Below are 17,780 nucleotides of genomic sequence, written 5' to 3'. Positions count from 1 at the left end.
ATGAAATGTTCCACCAGCCATGCATTTATTTGCTTGAGAACATGTGAATCCAACATGAAATCTCTTTCATGCCAATTTGGCTGGTTGGTTCAATATTCCATAATACTGTATAATCTCCATAATCTACTTTCAAAAGATCGCCAAGATTGTTCCTTTAAAAACATGTTCAGGAGACAAACGCATGGAATGATTTGATAAAAGGATTGGATCAAAGTTTAAATACATCAGGGTAAGCCATAGAGATTATAACTGAGGATGCACATTATAAGTGTAATCAATTAAGAAATCTATCCAAAAGTTTTCAGTTTTCAGAACTGGAAAGAATCCTTGCTAGTATCAAGCTCAACATTTACAATAAAGATGGGAAAGGTTTGATCCATTCTTCAATGTAACCAAATCTCACAGGTACACATATTAAAGAAAAAACTTTACAAATATAATGAAATTAAAAGGTCTTTAGGCACGATAAATTTCACTAATCATCAGAAATTCAAACCGGGGAGATCTTAAAATATAGTGAAAATCAAGACTCAAGCATTACTAAACATCAGTAAATATACATCTAAGAGAAATCTTAAAAATATAATGTGGATGGGGAAGATATTTGTATCTAAACTACAAAGCTAACGAACCACTATAGTCTATAACCAATGAGAGCAAAGCCTAGGAAAGCTCCGCCACGCCCCTGCTCTGGCCCCACCTCATCCCCCTGGTCCCGCCCTCCCTCCTGTGGCCCCGCCCATTACAGTCAACAATTCCCGCGCCGCCGGAAACTTTAGGCTTCTCACAGGCCCCGCCTGCAGCCCAGGTTTTCCGGAAGCGTCTCCGCGGAGTTTGTTGCAGACCCGGAAGCGGCTAAGGCAGAGAGAAGGTCGGGTTGGCGCCCTGACTTTCAGTTTTCGTAGTTTAAACCTGAGCGTCTCAGTCCACGGCCCCGCACACGTGACGCCTGGCGGTCACTGCGGACGGTGAAGTCCCCGCGCCAGCGCCCCCCACAGCGGTGAGTCCGGCGTCCTGGGGAGACGACCCGATCCCAGACCGCTTCGCGGCCGGGTGGAGGCTCCGCGGGGGTTTCCGGGTAAACTGAGGCCGTGCCCCTGTGGTCTCTCCGCCTTCGGGCCCTTAGACCCGCCTGCCGCGGTGTTTTCCTGCTTAAAACCCTCCGCCGGGCAGCCCTCCACGCGCGGTGCGAAGTCCTGGGAGATGGACTCGGGGGATGGAGTCCAGCCGTTGGCGCCCCTCCCCCAGCCCTGCCACGCGGCCCCTGGAGCCCCGCCTCCGCCCGGGGCTGGGGTTCTGCAGGCCCTCGCCGCCGCCTACAACCCCGCTCACCCCAGTGTAATGAGAGGCCCGAATCCCAGGTAGAGCACACGGTTCAGGGGGACGGGACTCTGGAGGGAAGGAGCACCGCGGGGTGTCACCAGGCCACCCCCTCACGCGGGGAGGGGCTTTGTGTGAGCGGTGCCTGAAGGGCCGGCCGGGAAGGCGGCAGAACGAGGCTGTGAGGGGGTCACGAGGAGGAGACAGAATGAGAGGAGGGCACAGGTGAGAGGGCAGGACGGTCAGTGCGGGGTCGGTAACGGGGAGGCAGAACAGAGGAGCTGGGAGGGCCTTGTAAAGCGACGGTAAGACTGAGCGAGTAACTCGGGGAAGTAGCCGGAGGAGAAGGAAAATGGAGAAATACAGAAGGAAGGGGGAGCTACAGACAGTGTCACGGGGAAGAGGAGGGACACATGGACGGGGAGAAAGGCAGAAATATATGGAGATGGGGAACAATCAGACAGATGAGGGAGAAAGAGCAACTGAAGGTGAAGCGGGTTTCAAGAGTTTCAAGGAACAGGTGCAAGGAAGGAGATAGAGAAAAAGGGAGAAATCAGGGAAGGGGTGAAGGGTACAGGAGAGGACAGCAGTGGAGAGAATGCGGGTGGAGAGGGACACACAAACCATAGACAGGAATATGTAGGAGCAGAGGAAAAAGGGGACTCCCCACCTGCATGAGTTGTGAGTTGGTGGGATGTGGTAATCAAGTCGTGATATACTGATTTGTGGCTTTATAATCTATTTAACTTTACATGTGCTGTATTTTCAGTCACAGATGAGAATGAGAATTACAAAATTCCAGTTTCTAAAGCCTTGTGCGTTTAATAATTAATTTCATCACCGGATGGCTTAGTTGTGCAACCTTCGTGCAGCCAGAGAGGATGACCTGTGTCAGTCAGTCATGGGTCCCTTCTCATTTGCTGGGATGACATGAGGGACGTGACCTGGGACAAGAAAAGACAGAGTCTGTCACCACATGATGCTTTTCAAGGACTATGGAAAGCATTGCATCCTTTTTTATTTGACAAGGCATTGTTTTCTTTTTAGCTCTCTTATACTTGATTCATTGTTTTTTTTAAAAAAGCACATTGAGTTAAATCTTAGTCTGCTGAATTTCTGGTTTCTTCTAAATAGCCATTAACTGCTGGAATAAGCTTTGGTGACATCTCATTAGCAGCTCATACTAAATACAAGGTAATCTTAATTTTTTCGAAAATTTTGACCCTAGAAGTCATTACAGTAAAAAACATGTAGAATTGATTTCCCTTCTAATAACATTGTGACTGGTTTAGATGAGAAGCCCTGCATTCTTTCTACTTTTTATTATGTTGAAACATCCATTGGTACTTATTAATAATATTAAGTCACTTCAGTGTGCATTTGGTGGGGATGTTTGTGTTGAACCTAGTTTGGTGAGTTAGTGCGGTATTCAGGAGCTTTTGTCTTCTGTTTAGATGATTTGTTAAATCAGTGAGCTGGGAGCTACCAAGTAGCTGTCCCCTCAAGTCCCTTTTTCCAATCTCTGAAAATGTGGACGGATGGACCTAAAACTCCCACGGAGCCCACCCATTCACAGTGAAGTATTAATAATTTGCTCAGTGTATTTTCATAGCTAACCCTTTTTTTTTTTTTTACAAGTTTCAGCACCAAATGCATGTTCATCATTTTATAGCTGTTAGCTGATTCTCTGTGATTTCCTGGATAAAAGAAAGAAAATCGACCCGAGGGGCTGGCCCTTCTAGAACTTCTCGCCCCAACCCATCACCCACTCCAGAGCTCTCAGGTGTGAGGTGTTTGAGATCTATAGCTCAATGTGACAGGATACAGGTCTGGGTAGCAAGTCAGCTCCCACAGGGAGACTTAAAGATGCCATTTCCTGGGCCCCCTGCAGACCTGCAGAACCATAAGTGCTTAGAGTGGGCCCTGATCCCCCAGGAACCTGCATACTATAATCATTGAAGCTGAAAGTTCCCATCTGGGTTCCTCCTAGGTCTGTGGGAATTTCAAGGAGTGATGTGACCTGCAGCCTCCCCCTGGGAGTTGGACACATGGTCTGGGTGGAGCATCGTTGTTGTAGTGAGGTGTTCCAGGTGATTCTCAGATGAGGACAGGGATTAGCTGGGGCTCCTGGACACAGTTCTGAGAGTTGAGAGCAGACTTTGGTCAAGGGGAGGTAGTGGATACTGCGTTGGGTTTGTGGGGCAGGAGAGCAGCCCACATTCTCATTGCTGTAGGAATTTGTGGGTGACTTTTTGGGGAGAGAGCAGGTGAAGACAGGAAAGAAAAAACAGTTCTGTTTTCACTTAGGAGCTCCTTGTCCCTGACTGTCCTGGGACACAGGACAGGAGAGGGCAGCATTTTCAGCATTTCAAGGTCCTGCCTGTCAGTTTGGAGGAAGCAGAAGAAGGGCCTGTGCCCACGCCCTTGAAGGCGCATTCTCAAGATGCAGATGTGATTCCTCCCCCCAAGTTTCTTGAGGAAACAACCCAGAGCAGGAGGACAAGGACGAAATGGCTATTTCTCAGGTAAGCGTTCCGTCCTGGGTCACAGCCTATGTCCGCTTTTCTCTATTTGGCGGGGTCAGATGCTCCCTGTCCTGAAAAGGAGCCGTAGATGTGTGTCCTGTGACTATAGCTTCAGGGCTGTAGAACGATGGTAAGAATATGCACGACGACCCAGGATGCCTCAGTGCTCAGAGTAGCCTAGAAAATTCTGAAGAAAAAGAGTAATTGGAAGAGACTTACTCACTAGGTTGGCAAGAAAGACTTACTGCGTTTTTGTTTGTTTGTTTTATTGGGTAACAGGGTGTTTTTTCCAGGACCCATCAGCTCCAAGTCAAGTCATTGTCCTTCAGGCTAGTTGTGGAGGGCGCAGCTCAGCTCCAAGTCTAGTCGCTATTTTCTACTTGGGGGGTGGGGCACAGACCACCATTCTATGTAGGAATTATACGCAATTCTATGTAGGTAGTATACGCAACCTTGTTGTTAAGAGCTCCCACTCTAACCAATTGAGCCATCTGGCCTCCCAAAAAGACTTAGTGTTGAAATGCACTATTAGAGTCTCAGAACTGGGGAGCTATATGTGCATTGAAATTTCCATAAAACTAATGTTTTTATGATCACATTATGATTATGATTTCCTTATTTGTTCGTTTTTGCCGGTAACATCACAGCTGTGATGGTGTGTCCTTCCATGTGCCTCGGTGAGCTGATACCCATTTGTTCCTTGCACCTGATTTTTACTTGGTTGAGGTCCTGTCTTCACTATAAAGTTAACATTTTTTTCTTTATCATTAACAAAGGTCTGGAGGGATTTATAGAGAGATGTGCAAATCATCACATTTCATCTGGAAACTCCCTTTTTTCTTAGTTTCTCTGCTTTGGATAATGCAGGCCCTCAGCTTTCTTTACTAGAGATAATTGCCTTTGGAATGGAGGCTTTAATCAGTCAGGCCTTGTTCCTGTCAATTTTAATTGTATTCCACAGTCATGTCACAGACATTTTCTACTTCATCCCTTTTTGTGTTTTCACGAAAGTTTACAAGAATCGTATTATTCAGGTGTTGAAGTGTGGTAAATTTGTAATGTATGGCTCAGCACAAATGATACACAATTTTTTTCAAAGAAACAGCATCTCTAACTTACTTTAGGTTATTGTGTGTTCCTGTCACTACTGTGTTTTTTAAATGCAATCATCCACAAAGACATTTATGAAATTTACACAATTGAAAATAATTGTGATTTCAGTGACATGAAAACTTCCTTCTCTGTCACTTGAAATATGCACATAGTTCTCATACATCTGTGTGCGCACATGAAATGTTAACACTATTTGAGCTATTTTTTCTTGCTTAAGTTGTTTCTTTTCTTCAGAGTTACGGAAACTGCTATGAATGTTCATGAGGTTTGTCTGTGCATATTGGTCTGGACCTTTCTGATAAATTCTAGAGACAATTGGAGTGAACTCCAAGCTCTACCATTGACTGGATGCTTCATAAAATACTCTCATAGAAGCAGAAGATGAACATTGTTCTAGATTAATTAAGTGCTTTATGAATTAATATGTAAAAAAAAACTCTGGTACACTACAGTAAGTGTTCAGAAAGGTTTATTTTGCTATGCTTCTAGGAGAAGTGTAAATTCCATAAAACTGGCAGTTCAAAGCTACGTATGAATTTTCTGTTTCCTTCCTCTGTGCTATTTAACAGTGTGACACATGGACCAGAGACATTGGTGTCACTAGTTAAAAGTGAGTTTTGTGAGATATAGAAACTCAGGCCTCACCCCAGGACTCCTCAGTCGGATTCTGCATTTTTACGACAGTCCAGTTCCTTGTGGTCCATGTGACAATTTGAGAAGTACTTTGCATTTCTAACTCATCATGACATTTCTAGCCAAGAAATGAACACAATGTATTCTGTATGATACAAACACAATACTCAAAAATCCATATGCCTGTGTTGACACCTGAATTTAAATCTACCTTTCGGAAAAGTAGATTTTTGTCTATTGTGGTTTGTGGATCGTACATCATCCTCCTTTCTCAGAGTTAGAAAATAGCACTCGAGAATATTACTGTCTGACCTTACTGTTTAATTCCGGACACTCTCCTAGGTCAAAACCAGTTCTCTTATTGCTGTTTTCATGTTGGGTCACGCTATGACCTTGCCCGTGGCCACGTGGTAAATGTGTCTTTTGTTTCAGGGACGGTTGACATTCAGGGATGTGGCCATAGATTTGTCTCAGGAGGAGTGGGAATGTCTGCACCCAGCTGAGCGGAAACTGTACATGGACGTCATGCTGGAGAACTACAGGAACCTGTGCTCCCTGGGTGAGGGTGACTTCCTGCCAGAACTCCTACCCCACCGCAGGGTTGTGTTTCCTTCATCAGTGTCAGTACAGCATCTCCTGGGAGCTTCTGCTCTGTGTGGTGGAGTTTCAGATCCCGGCTCTGAGGATCAAACTGGGGGTTTGCTGGTGTAGAAAAGAAGCAAACTGGGAGTCTGATGGTAGAAAATGATGTCCTTCAAGTGGAACTCATGATCTGAAAACGTCCATGTTGTCTAGTAAAGGTGATGTCAGAAAAGACTGTTTTGGGGGAATCATTTTCTAGAATATTCTAATTTTCTGCAATGTCGTTTCTTCTCAGCTGAGCACATACTGGATAGGAAATTGGAGAATCTCCATCAAAACCTGTGTTCCTTTTTCTAATAAACAGGTCTTGCTGTCTCTAAACCAGACCTGGTCATCTTTTTGGAGAGAATGAAGGAGGCCTGGGATGTGAAGAGAAAAAAGACAGTGTCCATCCACCCAGGTAGGTGGGAATGAGGCAGATGACACAGGTGAGAGGGCCAAAGGTCCCGCAGGCGCCAGACCTTAAGATGTGGTTTGGGAAGTTTCGCTTCAGTGGAAAGGATGTGAGAAGCCCAGGTTTCTGTCTGTTGCTGTCACAGAAGGACAGTCCTGTCCAACACGTCCTGTGCTCCTACATCCTCTAGGGACTGTCCTCCTGCTCAGTGATCTGGGTCCCATCGCAGTGCAGGCCAACGTCCTCCCCCTGGACTGTGGGGCCCCCCTGGTGTGGCTATTGTTCCATTGCCTCGGGGCCAGAGAAAATCTGTGCTCTCTGCTGAGGAATTCTCCCTGAAGCCATATTTAGAGTTCTGTTCTTGCCTCATGTAAGGAGTTTGTAAAAGAAGTGGTGGAAGTCCTGGAATTAGGGTCAGAAATCTCAGGGGCGCTGGAGACACATGTCTCATGTTTTCTGCTTTATAATTTCTAATCCTAAGGAGGCTTCGACATGATCCGGCAAAGGTTCAGACTCAGTAATTTCATCTCAGCACAAAGCACCTCCCTATAGTGAGAAGCCCTCAATCGCAGTTTCACTTCAAAATATCCTTTTGCTTTTTAACATTAGAAATTTCGAGTCTATATCCCCCGTTCCTCTCTGTTAGAATAGTTTAATGTATCTGTTTACCTCCCAGAATTCTTAAATGACTTCATGCCTTAGGGGAACTTAGAGCATTGCCCACTGTATAGGAAGGTCTCCATAGTTCCCTGATTTCTTAATGACTGTTGTGTTATAACTGCATTGTTCAGTCCAAAACTGCCCTGGCCTGTTTCTTGGATGTTTTCACTCTCTGATTAGATCTTTTCAGATTAGTGATTTTTAGATGCAGAAGTACTGATGCCGCGTGCTTGAAAGAACTCCTTTGGTAAGAAGTCAGTTGTAGAATTATTAGGCTCCCATGTTTCAGAAAATGTGTGCTTCCTCAATTTCAGTTTACTTCAGGCAAAAAGTAATAATGAGGTTTGTCATCTGACTCCCTCAGCATGTTTATAGATCACTGATTCTGTTACATTTTACAACTATGTTGTTCCTTTAGAAATTAAGGGTTCTTTTGTTCTGTACACACAGATTATAGTGTACATGTTTTCTGTAAGAATAGTAGGAATGTATTAATAACCTAATAAATTTCTCCAGTGTCATTTCCATGCTTGTTCATTAAATTTTTCTTTAGATCTTTTTATGAATGATTCTAATGGATTGTCTGAAATTTACGTGCAGTGCAACACATATTGTAATGCTTCAGCATGCTTATTACTCTTCATGGGGCCACAGTCACAGTGGAAGCTGAGTTCTATAGAAGAGTTCTCTTCAATAGTTCATCTGTGTAGTGTTCACAGTTCTGGGGATACATTGTGTTGTGTTCTTATTTTGCAATTCCATGACAATGCCTTTTTTTTTTTTGGTAGTTTTTTCAAATTTACTTCCTTGTATTTTGGGTTGTTACTTAGATATTATGAATGTCAATGTCAGTTTTCAGCTCCGTACACTTAAGACAGTGTGGGGTTTGATTCAGCATGAATCAGGCATATGTCTATTTCTGTTACAATTATGTGCATGTGTGTCTATCATTTTACCCCGACTTTGTGCATGATTCATCTTGTTTATTTCTTTTTTTGGATAATGGTCAGTCTTTTCTTATCCTGAGTAGTTAAGTAGTTGTGGTAATAGTCTTCATTTCACATCTATTTATTGATGATTTTGTATTGTCTTTGTGAGAGAACCAGTATTTTGAATTCTAGATTAGTTTTGTAAAGTTTTATATAACTGTATCTGTTTTACATCTTATTTTTCATTTTTAATTTTGGTAAAACATGTTGCTAAAATTCTACCCTCTGTAACTGGAGACCAGTCATTTTAAGTATAATCAGATTGTTGTGCAACTGATCTCTGGAAATTTCCATTTTGCAAAACTGACGAGTACCCATTATACAACCACTTTGTCATTTCCCTTCACCCCAAACCTCTGGCTACTACCCTTCTTTTTGTTCTATGAGGAGGACTGCATTAGGTGACTCAGAGAAGTGGACTCTTATAGTCTTTGTGATTCTTGAGCTTTATGTAAATGTCCTCAAGGTTTGTCTGCACTGTATCAGGTGAGAGCATCTGTTTCTATTTCAAGGCAGAATAATAATTTTGTTGTATGTATATGCTACATTTTCTAAACCCGATCCTTTATCGATGGCCAGTTGTGTTTCTTCCAGCTATTATAGGCTTTTGTGAATAATGCTACAGTGTGCATTGGTGTGCACATGGCTCTTGCAGAGCTTCCTTTGAAGTCTCTTGGAAATGTACCAGAAGTGGGAAGTTTGCATCATAACACGATTCTATTTTTAAGTTTTTGAGAGACCTTCATATCGTTTTTCGTAGTGTTTGCACCAATTGATATTTCATCCAACTGTGAATAAGGGTCCAATTTCTCCACATTTTCACCAACGCTTGGTATTTTGTGTTTCCTTGATAGTGGTCAGTGTAATTGATGTGAGGTGACATGTCATTGTGTTCTGTTAAGTGCAGGATACAAGCATGTGTGTTCTCGTAGAAGCATAACAAACCACTGGAAAGACTTGGCACTGAGATTGGATAGTTCAGAGAAGCAGAAGTCTGAGGATGACTTTTATGTTAAGTGCAGTTTTTGGTCACAGCAAAATTGAGTTGAAGTTTTAGAGAATTTCCACATTCCCCTCCCATATGCACAGCCACCCCTTCCCAGTGGTAGATTTGTTACAGACATGAAGCTACATTGACACGTCATTGTCACCCAGAGTTCATAGTTCACCTTGGGGTTCACTGTATGGCTATCCATTCTGAGCATGTGGACACGTTTATGATGCCGTGTCATACAGTGTAGTGTCACAGCCCTGAATATTCTCTGTGTTCTGCCTGTCCCTCCCCTAATTCCCACCTGCCAGTGATCTTTTTTAATCTCTCCATCATTTTGCCTTTTCTAGAATGTCATAGCTGGAATCATACAGTATGTGCCCTTTTCAGATTGGCTTCTTTCACTTGACATGTATCTAAGTTTCCTCCACATCTTTTCATGGCTTGATAGCTTCCTTCTCTGTAGCACTGAATAATATTCCATTGTCTATGTGCACCACAGTCCACTCCTCCATTCACCTCTTGGCAGACATCTTGGTTGCTTCCTAGTTTTAGAATTATGAATAAAGATGCTGTGGACACACACATGTGAGGGCTATTGGGTGGATAAATGTTTTCAACTCTGTGGGTAACTACTGAGGAGCACAATTTCTTGGTCTTATGGTGAGAGGATGTGTAACTTTGTGCGAACCAGCAAACTGTACCCGAGACACTGCAGCATTTTGCGTTCCCACCGGCAGTGAGTGAGAGTTCCTGCTGCTCCCCGTCCTCACCAGCACTTGGTGTTGTCTGTGTTCTGGGTTCTGGCCCCTCCTAACAGGTGTGTAGTGGTGTTTAATTTGCTGTGTGTTTCATTCTCATTGTTTTCATGTGCATTTCCCTAGTGACATATGATGTGGAGCACCTTTTAATATATTATTTTACCTTCTGTATACCTTGTCTAGTGTGCTGTCTGTTTAGGGCCTTGGTCTGTTTTTTAATCAGGTTGGTTGTTTCCTCATCTATGAGTTTGAAGACTTCCTTGTGTGTTTTGCATATGGTCCTTGACAGGTATTTCTTTTGCAAATATTCTTTCCCATTCTGTGGCTGCTCATTTCGTCCTCTTGATAAGGATGACTCCTTCATTTTTGCTCCTTAATACGTTGTTTCCAACTTGGGAATTCTGAACTTAACATTAGAGATAGCAAAAACAAGAACATATTTAAGAATTTGCCTTGAAAAAAGTCTGAAGTGTATGAAATTCAGATTGCTTTATATTTAATAATATTTAAATTAGAATTCCAGCTCTGTGTTCTTTCCTGCAATAAACACGTAATGAGTCACGTGTTGATGGAGAAGAGTTTACAGATAAATTTTCTGATAATATTATGTCAACTCTAATGAAATCTTTTAATTCATTCCTAATTGTATAGCATCATCAAAGATGACCTTTTTTTTTTCAATCTTTTTCTATTATTTTGGTGTTTTTTGCATTACAAAAATTATACGTTTGCTACATAAATTGAAACAGTAGAAAGATATTCAAATATTCATTGTGGTGGAAAATGTGGTCAACCATTTTGTTTGTTTATTTCTATTAAAGTCTAGTTGGCATGCACTGTATTAGTTTCATTTATGCAACAGAGTGATTCTTCATTTGCATATCTTAGGAAGTGGTCGTCACGCTGAGTCAAGTTTCTTTTTTTTTTTTTTAATTAATTTTTTTTTTATTAAATTTATTGGGGTGACAATTGTTAGTAAATTTACATAGATTTCAGGTGTACAATTCTGTATTACATCGTCCATAAATCCCATTGTGTGTTTACCACCCAGAGTCAGTTCTCCTTCCATCACCATATATTTGATCCCCTTTACCCTCATCACCCACCCCCTACCCCCTTACCTTCTGGTAACCACTAAATTATTGTCTGTGTCTATGAGTTTTTGTTTCTCATTTGTTTGTGTTGTCACCTGCAAAGCCGTATCACGATATCGTTGACTATATTCCCTCTGCTACATTACATCCCATGCCTTACTCATTTCATAACTAGACATTTATACCTCTCAACCCCCTTCCCCTTTTTCACTTTTCCTCATGGCCCTCTCTTCTCTGGCAAGTGTCAGTAAATTGTATATATGAATCGTTTTCTGATTTGTTTGCTTTTAGTTTTTAGATTCCTCATAATAATGAAATCGTATGCTGTTTAGTGTTCTGTGTCTGACAAATCTCACATTGTGTAGTACCTTCTAGGTCCTTCCATGATGTTGCCTCTGGCAGCATTTCTGTCTTTTTTTTGGATGAATAATATTCCATTTTGTGTATTTATCACATCTTTATTCATTGATCTATCCATGGGCACATAGATTATTACCTCATCTTGTTGTCTACTGTAAATAAGGTTGCAATGGATGTAAGGTTACATATATCTTTACAAATTAGTGTTTTGGTATTGATTTGATAAATGTCGGAAGTGGAATTGCTGGGTCATATGGAAGTTGTGTTTGTAATGTTTTGATGAACCACCATACTGTTTTGCTGCACCAATTTTTACATAAATATAATTGATACAGTTTCTTGGTGAATTCACCCTTTTATTGTTATATAATGTTCTTTGTGTTCTAACAGTTTTTGACACTTATTGTGTATTTCAGTAATACCAGCATAGCCACCGTGCTTTTTATCAGTAACCGTTTGTATGGAGTACCTTTTCCATACAACATACTTTCCATAAAACATCCTTTTAGTTATGTTTCATGTCCTCATCAAAATAAGTCTCTTGTAGGCAGAATGTGTTGGATTTTATTTCAGCCAACTTATGTCTGTTGATTGAGGGAGTTTTATCTGTTTTCATTTAAACTAATTAATGAGAGGGAGGGACTGAAACCATTTTAGAATTGTTTTCTGCACTTTTTGTAGCTCTTTTGTCCCACTTTTCCCTTCTCAACTGTGTTCTATTTTGTTTCTTTGACCTTTTTAGGCAGTGACATGCTTGTGATTTTTTCTCAGTTTCTTTTTGTGTCTGGTATAGGTATTGTGGTTACCACGGGGGTAACTTAAAACATTTTAAGTTATGAGAGTGTGTTTTGAATTCTTGGTGGTAGTTAATAGCTCTGTTAGTTTAGGGCCAATGTCTGGATGTTTAGTTTGTTAGTCTGATTGGACCATGTTTTTCTGTTTCTTTGTATGCCTGGTGGTCTTTTGTTGAGATTTGGAAGAAACAGCCACCATCCCAGACTGTGTGGACTTGCTTTGTACAGGAAAACAGAAGTAACAGGAAGATTTGATGGAAATTCTAAGGCCTGTCAAACTGGTTCTGGGGATGTGTTCTCTGTGTTTTTTGTGCGTAATTTTCTACTTTAGAATGTTTTCTTTTTCTTCTTTAGAGGCAGTGGTATCTTCCTATTATTATCATTATTATTATTATTATTTTTAGTGAAAAAAAAATTTTTAAATTTTTATTGGGTAATATTGGGGAACAGTGTATTTCCCCCGGGGCCATCAGCTCCAAGTAGTTGTCCTTTAATCTAGTTGTGGAGGGCGTAGCTCACTGGCCCATGTGGGAATTGAACCGACAACCCTGTTGTTCAGAGACTGTGCTCTAACCAACTGAGCCATCCCGCACTCCCCTATTCCTGATGTTTGTCTTCAGTACTGCAGTCTTTGTGGTGTTAGTCACCTTTTTTCTTAGTGGCCACCACAATACATTGACATTGTATTGCCATTTCCTTAGCACTTTGTGTCATGCAGAAGATAAACAAGTCCCTCAGGCAGCTGTGATGAAGGGACACCATTGGACACATAGTATACTCAGTTATTTCTCTTCTGAGAAGAAACTTGGAATTGGTGGTTCTCACAGTGTTACCATAGTGTGCCGGGGAGGGTTAGTGGCTATTATCGGCAAATGTAAGCAACTTTTCTTCCCTCTTTGATGTGACTCTCTTTTTGTACTTTCCTGAGTGTGCTGTGAACTCCACTCTCTTCTGAAACTATCAGTAACTATCCATGGAGAAGCCAAGGTTTGGTACTTGCTCTTATGCCATCTTCCTAACTCCAATAATCGATATTAAATTCATGCAGTAGAATTTACCTGACTGTAGAAAGAGTGATAATTTATTTGGTGCCTTGCAGTTATGCTTTCTGAAGACACAAAGGGCCTGTTGCCAAAACCAGATATAGAAGATTCATCCCACAGAATGCTTCTGGTAAGATATGAAAGGTGTTTCCTTGAGTATCTACCATTAATGAAAAAGTGGGAATATGAGGCGGGGTTTGAACGGCTGAAGGGATATTATGATGGACATAACCAAACTGGGACTGTTACTCATAGTAAAATCCCTGTTGCCAAAAGACATGAAAGATATGTCTTGGGAAAACCATCACTTTAAGGCAATTTGCAGAATAATGAAAGAATGATGTAATTGCAGAATAATGTAATTGCACTTTAAGGCAAATTGCAGAAAAATGTAAGGCGTTTGCAGAATAATGTGTTTCTGAATGTGAAGACGGAAAACAGTTTCATAAAGATATATATTCTGTATAAGCACATGTGGCGTATCTGGGAAGTCCTCTGATGCGTGGTGTGATAATCATTCAAATTTCAAATGTAGGATTGTATTAAACATTGAACCAAAAGATTTCCTCAATTTGACAGTCCCTTAACCAGGGATTCATTATTCTTTCACCCAAACAGAATCCCTCGTTTCAAATTCTGTAATTTTCATGAATGTGGGAGGGTATGTATACAAGCATCATGGTTCCATAGGTATTACGGTGTAATTGGGAACAACTTTACATGTTTAATGAAATTAGAGCCCTCACTAAAGTCCTTTCTGTCTTTAATGATTACCAGACTATGTGTAATGGAGAGAGAAGTTATCAGTTCAATGAATCTTGGAAAAACTTTAGAGAAGGGTCAAATCCTAATAAGCATCAGAGAACTCAGTATCCAGAGAAACATTGTACATGTGGGAGTGCCTTTGATCAAAGCTCAAATCTTATACATCAGAATAGTCATATTGTAGAGAAGACAAACGAATATAAATGTGACAAATCTTTGCACCGATCTTTAAATCTTACTGAACATGAGAATATTCATACTGGGGAGGAACCTTTCAAATGTAATCCATGTGGGAGAGTCGTTACTCAATTACCCAATGTGTTAAATAGATGTAAGAAAATCCGTACTGGAGAGAGGCCTTACAAGTGTAGAGAATGTGGCAAAGCCTTTACTCGGCGTTCACATCTTACTAGACATGAGATAATTCATACTACAGAGAAACCTTACAAATGTAAACAATGTGGCAAAGCCTTTAATGTGCGTTCACATCTTACTAGACATGAGAAAATTCATACTGGAGAGAAGCCTTACCAATGTAGAGAATGTGGTAAAGCCTTCTTTTGGAGTTCAAGTCTTACTCAACATCAGAAAATTCATACTGGACAGATGGCTTACAAATGTGAGCAATGTGGCAAAGCCTTTCATTGGCGTTCACATCTTCTTCTGCATGAGAGAATTCATACTGGAGAGAAGCCTTACAAATGTAGAGAATGTGAAAAAGCTTTTATGTACTGTTCACAGCTTACTATACATATGAGAATTCATACTGGAGAGAAGCCTTACAAATGTAGAGAATGTGAAAAAGCCTTTATGTACTGTTCACAGCTTACTACACATACGAGAATTCATACTGGAGAGAGTCCTTACAAATGTAGAGAATGCGGTAAAGAGTTTACTCACCCTTCAAATCTTGTTGTACATAAGAAAATTCATACTGGAGAGAAGCCTTACAAATGTGAACAGTGTGGCAAAGCGTTTATTCAGCGTTCATGTCTTGCTGCACATAAGAGAATTCATGCTGGAGACAAGCCTTTCAAATGTAGAGAATGTGGTAGAGCCTTTACTCGGTATTCATCTGTTACTATACATGAGAGAATTCATACTGGAGAGAAGCCTTACAAATGTAGAGAATGTGGTAAAGCCTTTACTCAGCGTTTATATCTAACTGGACATGAGAGAATTCATACTGGAGAGAAGCCTTACAAATGTAGAGAATGTGGAAAAGCCTTTACTCAGCGTTCATATCTTATTAGACATGAGAGAATTCATACTGGAGAGAAGCCTTACAAATGTAGAGAATGTGGTAAAGCCTTTACTCAGCGTGCACATCTTACTGTACATGAGAGAATTCATACTGGAAAGAAGCCTTACAAATTTAAATAGTGTGGCAAAGCCATTACTCATCATTTACAGTTTACACAACACACGAAAATTCTTAATGGAGAGAAACCTTAAAACTCAAGAATCCGAGAAACCCTGTAACTAGATCTAAAGCCTCACTCAATTTCAGAGAAAGCTTACTGTGGAGAAATCTACATAATAAAGATGAAAGCCCTTGGTTCAGAATACACACTTCTAGAAAACCTACAGAATTCATGCTTCAAAGTAATTTTAAAGATGTAAAGAAACTGTAATTCAAAATAAAATCTCAAATACTAGAAAATTGACACTAGAAAGTAGTAAGTGAAGAACATTTTTCAGATAGCATTCTAAATCAGAATACTTATAAACAATAAGCAAATGTTAAAAAAACTTGTTTAATATGATTGAAAGTATCAAGGGCATGGATGTTAGACAGGTACAATTATTTACAATGAGTCTTTATATATTGATAGTACTTGACGTTTGTTGTAAAAGAAATATTAATGTGATTCTAGTATGAAGTTACTTGGTGCTATGTTTTTACACCTAGTGTGTGTGTGAATCATGTGTTGATTGTTGCTGCCTCAACAATTGATGATTGTTGAGAGCCCTCGTATATTGGTGGGATTCACTCAGATCTTCTCAGACTCAGATGCACTCAGACTGAGGGCACAGTAATATAAATGTATGTAGTAGAAAATCTATGTAGAGATGCTTTGGTTGACTTAAATGTTAATGTAAGTCACCATGAAGTAGGTGTTCAGGGCATTGTTCTCTGCATTAATGTAAGACAGAAACATTCTGAATTGTAACTAGTTTTACCCATTGCTCTTTAAGGAAAATAGGTGGCGGTTCATTAAAATCATGATGTATTTTTGTAGTAGCCAAAGATAGGAGTTGTTGAGTTTTATTTGATGTGGTTGAAATCAAGTCCTCAGAGGTACCTGAGAAAAGGACAGAAACTCATCCCTAAGTGCATAATTGTATATTCATGTTTCCTAAACAATGAGCCTCAGTCTTCAAACCCATGGAAAACAGAGCTCTAAGGTTACTATATCAGAACAACCAGAATGCTTCTTAAATGCTTATTATCTGTATTTTGTCCATGAACCCTACGTGTGGTTTAGACTATGTGTGAACTTATATATTTTTAATAATAAAGGTGATTGATTTTTATTCTACGACTAACACTGATCTGTAATGAATGATTTGTTTTCCTGCCAACTACGTTAACCTCTCCCACCTTAGTCATGGTTATAATCAACAATGCACTATTTGGTGATGCAGTGGAATGACAGCAGTAGGAATCCCTTTTTCCTGTGGTTTTAATCTGCAAATAATGTGAGGCCATTTTCCCCATAATTTATGTATTGTATCCTCTTCTGATTGTAACTACTGGAGAATTATTACAATAAAGATACAGTACTGCTGTAGAGAGTTTAGCTAAACTACCATATTGCTGCCTCAGAATCCATGTTGTGTAGCCAAGTTGCCTTGAAGTGACACTGGCCCCTCCCACTAGTGCATACACTGGACAATAGGTCACAGACTCAGGAGTAAATGTAAGTTCACGATAGGATTTCTCCAGCAGCCCTTGTGAGCAACAGTGTCCCCTGCCGCTGAGGGACTTCACCTTGTATACCCCCGAGATAGATCCCTGCAGAACTTACAAAAACCTTGCTGTTTTTTGTTTGAATTGATTAACGTGGATTTAGCTTGAGAACCCCAAAGCACTGCTCTCATGGATGCTAATAAAGGCATGTGCCCTGGGTTCTGCCCTTCTCTGGTGCATCCTGCATCGGCCTTGCCATGTAGCCCTTCCAGGTGTACTGTGTCCTTCCTGCAGGACCCCTTGAGCATAAGAAACTTATCTGTTTCGGTTTCCCTGTGGTCCTGTTTTTACCCCCTCTCCTGCCCCTCCCTCCCTCCCACTCCAGTTCAAACCATCGTTTCTCAGTCTAGTTCTATAGGACACAATTCCCTGGCCCATGCTGGTATTATGAGCCTTGTGCTTCCCCCAGCTGAGGCAGTCGGTCGTGCTCATGGCAGCCCAGCTCTAGGGAGAGCCGTCGTTCACAATATTAGCTGTAGAGGGTGCAATTCACTGGCCCATGTGGGAATCGAACCAACAGCCTTGGCGTTAGGAGCACAGTGCTCCAACCACCTGAGTCACTGGGTCGGGCAGGCCCCCCTGTGGTCTTGCATTGAACTGTGTGTTCAGCATCCAGTGAAGGAGCTGTGCTTAACAAATGCTAATTTATCAAAGTAACAAGAAATATAATTAGGAGCTGTACTTTGGTCCAAGAGGAGGTATCATTCTGCTTTACATGGCCT

At 41.0% G+C, this 17,780-nt stretch overlaps 2 protein-coding genes across 14 annotated transcripts in view; both read left to right on the top strand.

Moving 5' to 3' along the window:
• Positions 1 to 1,365, top strand: part of VN1R4 (vomeronasal 1 receptor 4) — a gene marked incomplete at both ends in the record, with an annotated part of 31,895 nt that extends 30,530 nt beyond the window's left edge. The window contains 1 exon segment of the mRNA XM_081031546.1: positions 975 to 1,365. Coding sequence (XP_080887672.1) covers positions 975 to 1,365 — 391 coding nt within the window.
• LOC308490626 (uncharacterized protein) lies at positions 768 to 17,133 on the top strand. Of its 13 annotated transcripts, none has more exons than XM_081033140.1 (8): positions 768 to 1,000; positions 2,455 to 2,514; positions 2,993 to 3,103; positions 3,628 to 3,845; positions 6,024 to 6,150; positions 6,538 to 6,633; positions 13,376 to 13,449; positions 14,097 to 17,133. In XM_081033140.1, the coding sequence occupies exons 4-8, from the start codon at positions 3,831 to 3,833 to the stop codon at positions 15,465 to 15,467; spliced, it is 1,683 nt and encodes a 560-aa protein (XP_080889266.1). In that variant the 5' UTR covers positions 768 to 1,000; positions 2,455 to 2,514; positions 2,993 to 3,103; positions 3,628 to 3,830; the 3' UTR covers positions 15,468 to 17,133. The 13 variants fall into 13 exon arrangements, with proteins under 13 accessions (XP_080889266.1, XP_080889262.1, XP_080889257.1 ...); XM_081033136.1 differs by having other exon boundaries at positions 2,959 to 3,103; XM_081033131.1 differs by having other exon boundaries at positions 768 to 1,545; positions 2,959 to 3,103.
• Positions 17,134 to 17,780: the final 647 nt, after the last annotated feature.

This window comes from Rhinolophus hipposideros (assembly GCF_964194185.1).
Source record: "Rhinolophus hipposideros genome assembly, chromosome: 21".
Taxonomy (NCBI): Eukaryota; Metazoa; Chordata; class Mammalia; order Chiroptera; family Rhinolophidae; genus Rhinolophus; species Rhinolophus hipposideros.
This window is presented reverse-complemented; position numbering and strand designations above follow the sequence as displayed.

What these genes read in the sequence shown, in the direction of transcription:
- LOC308490626 (XM_081033142.1), top strand. An exon ending in GACAGTGTCCATCCACCCAG is followed by an intron (nt 6,634 to 13,375) that starts GTAGGTGGGAAT and finishes GGTGCCTTGCAG; the next exon opens with TTATGCTTTCTGAAGACACA. An exon ending in CATCCCACAGAATGCTTCTG is followed by an intron (nt 13,450 to 14,096) that starts GTAAGATATGAA and finishes AATGATTACCAG; the next exon opens with ACTATGTGTAATGGAGAGAG.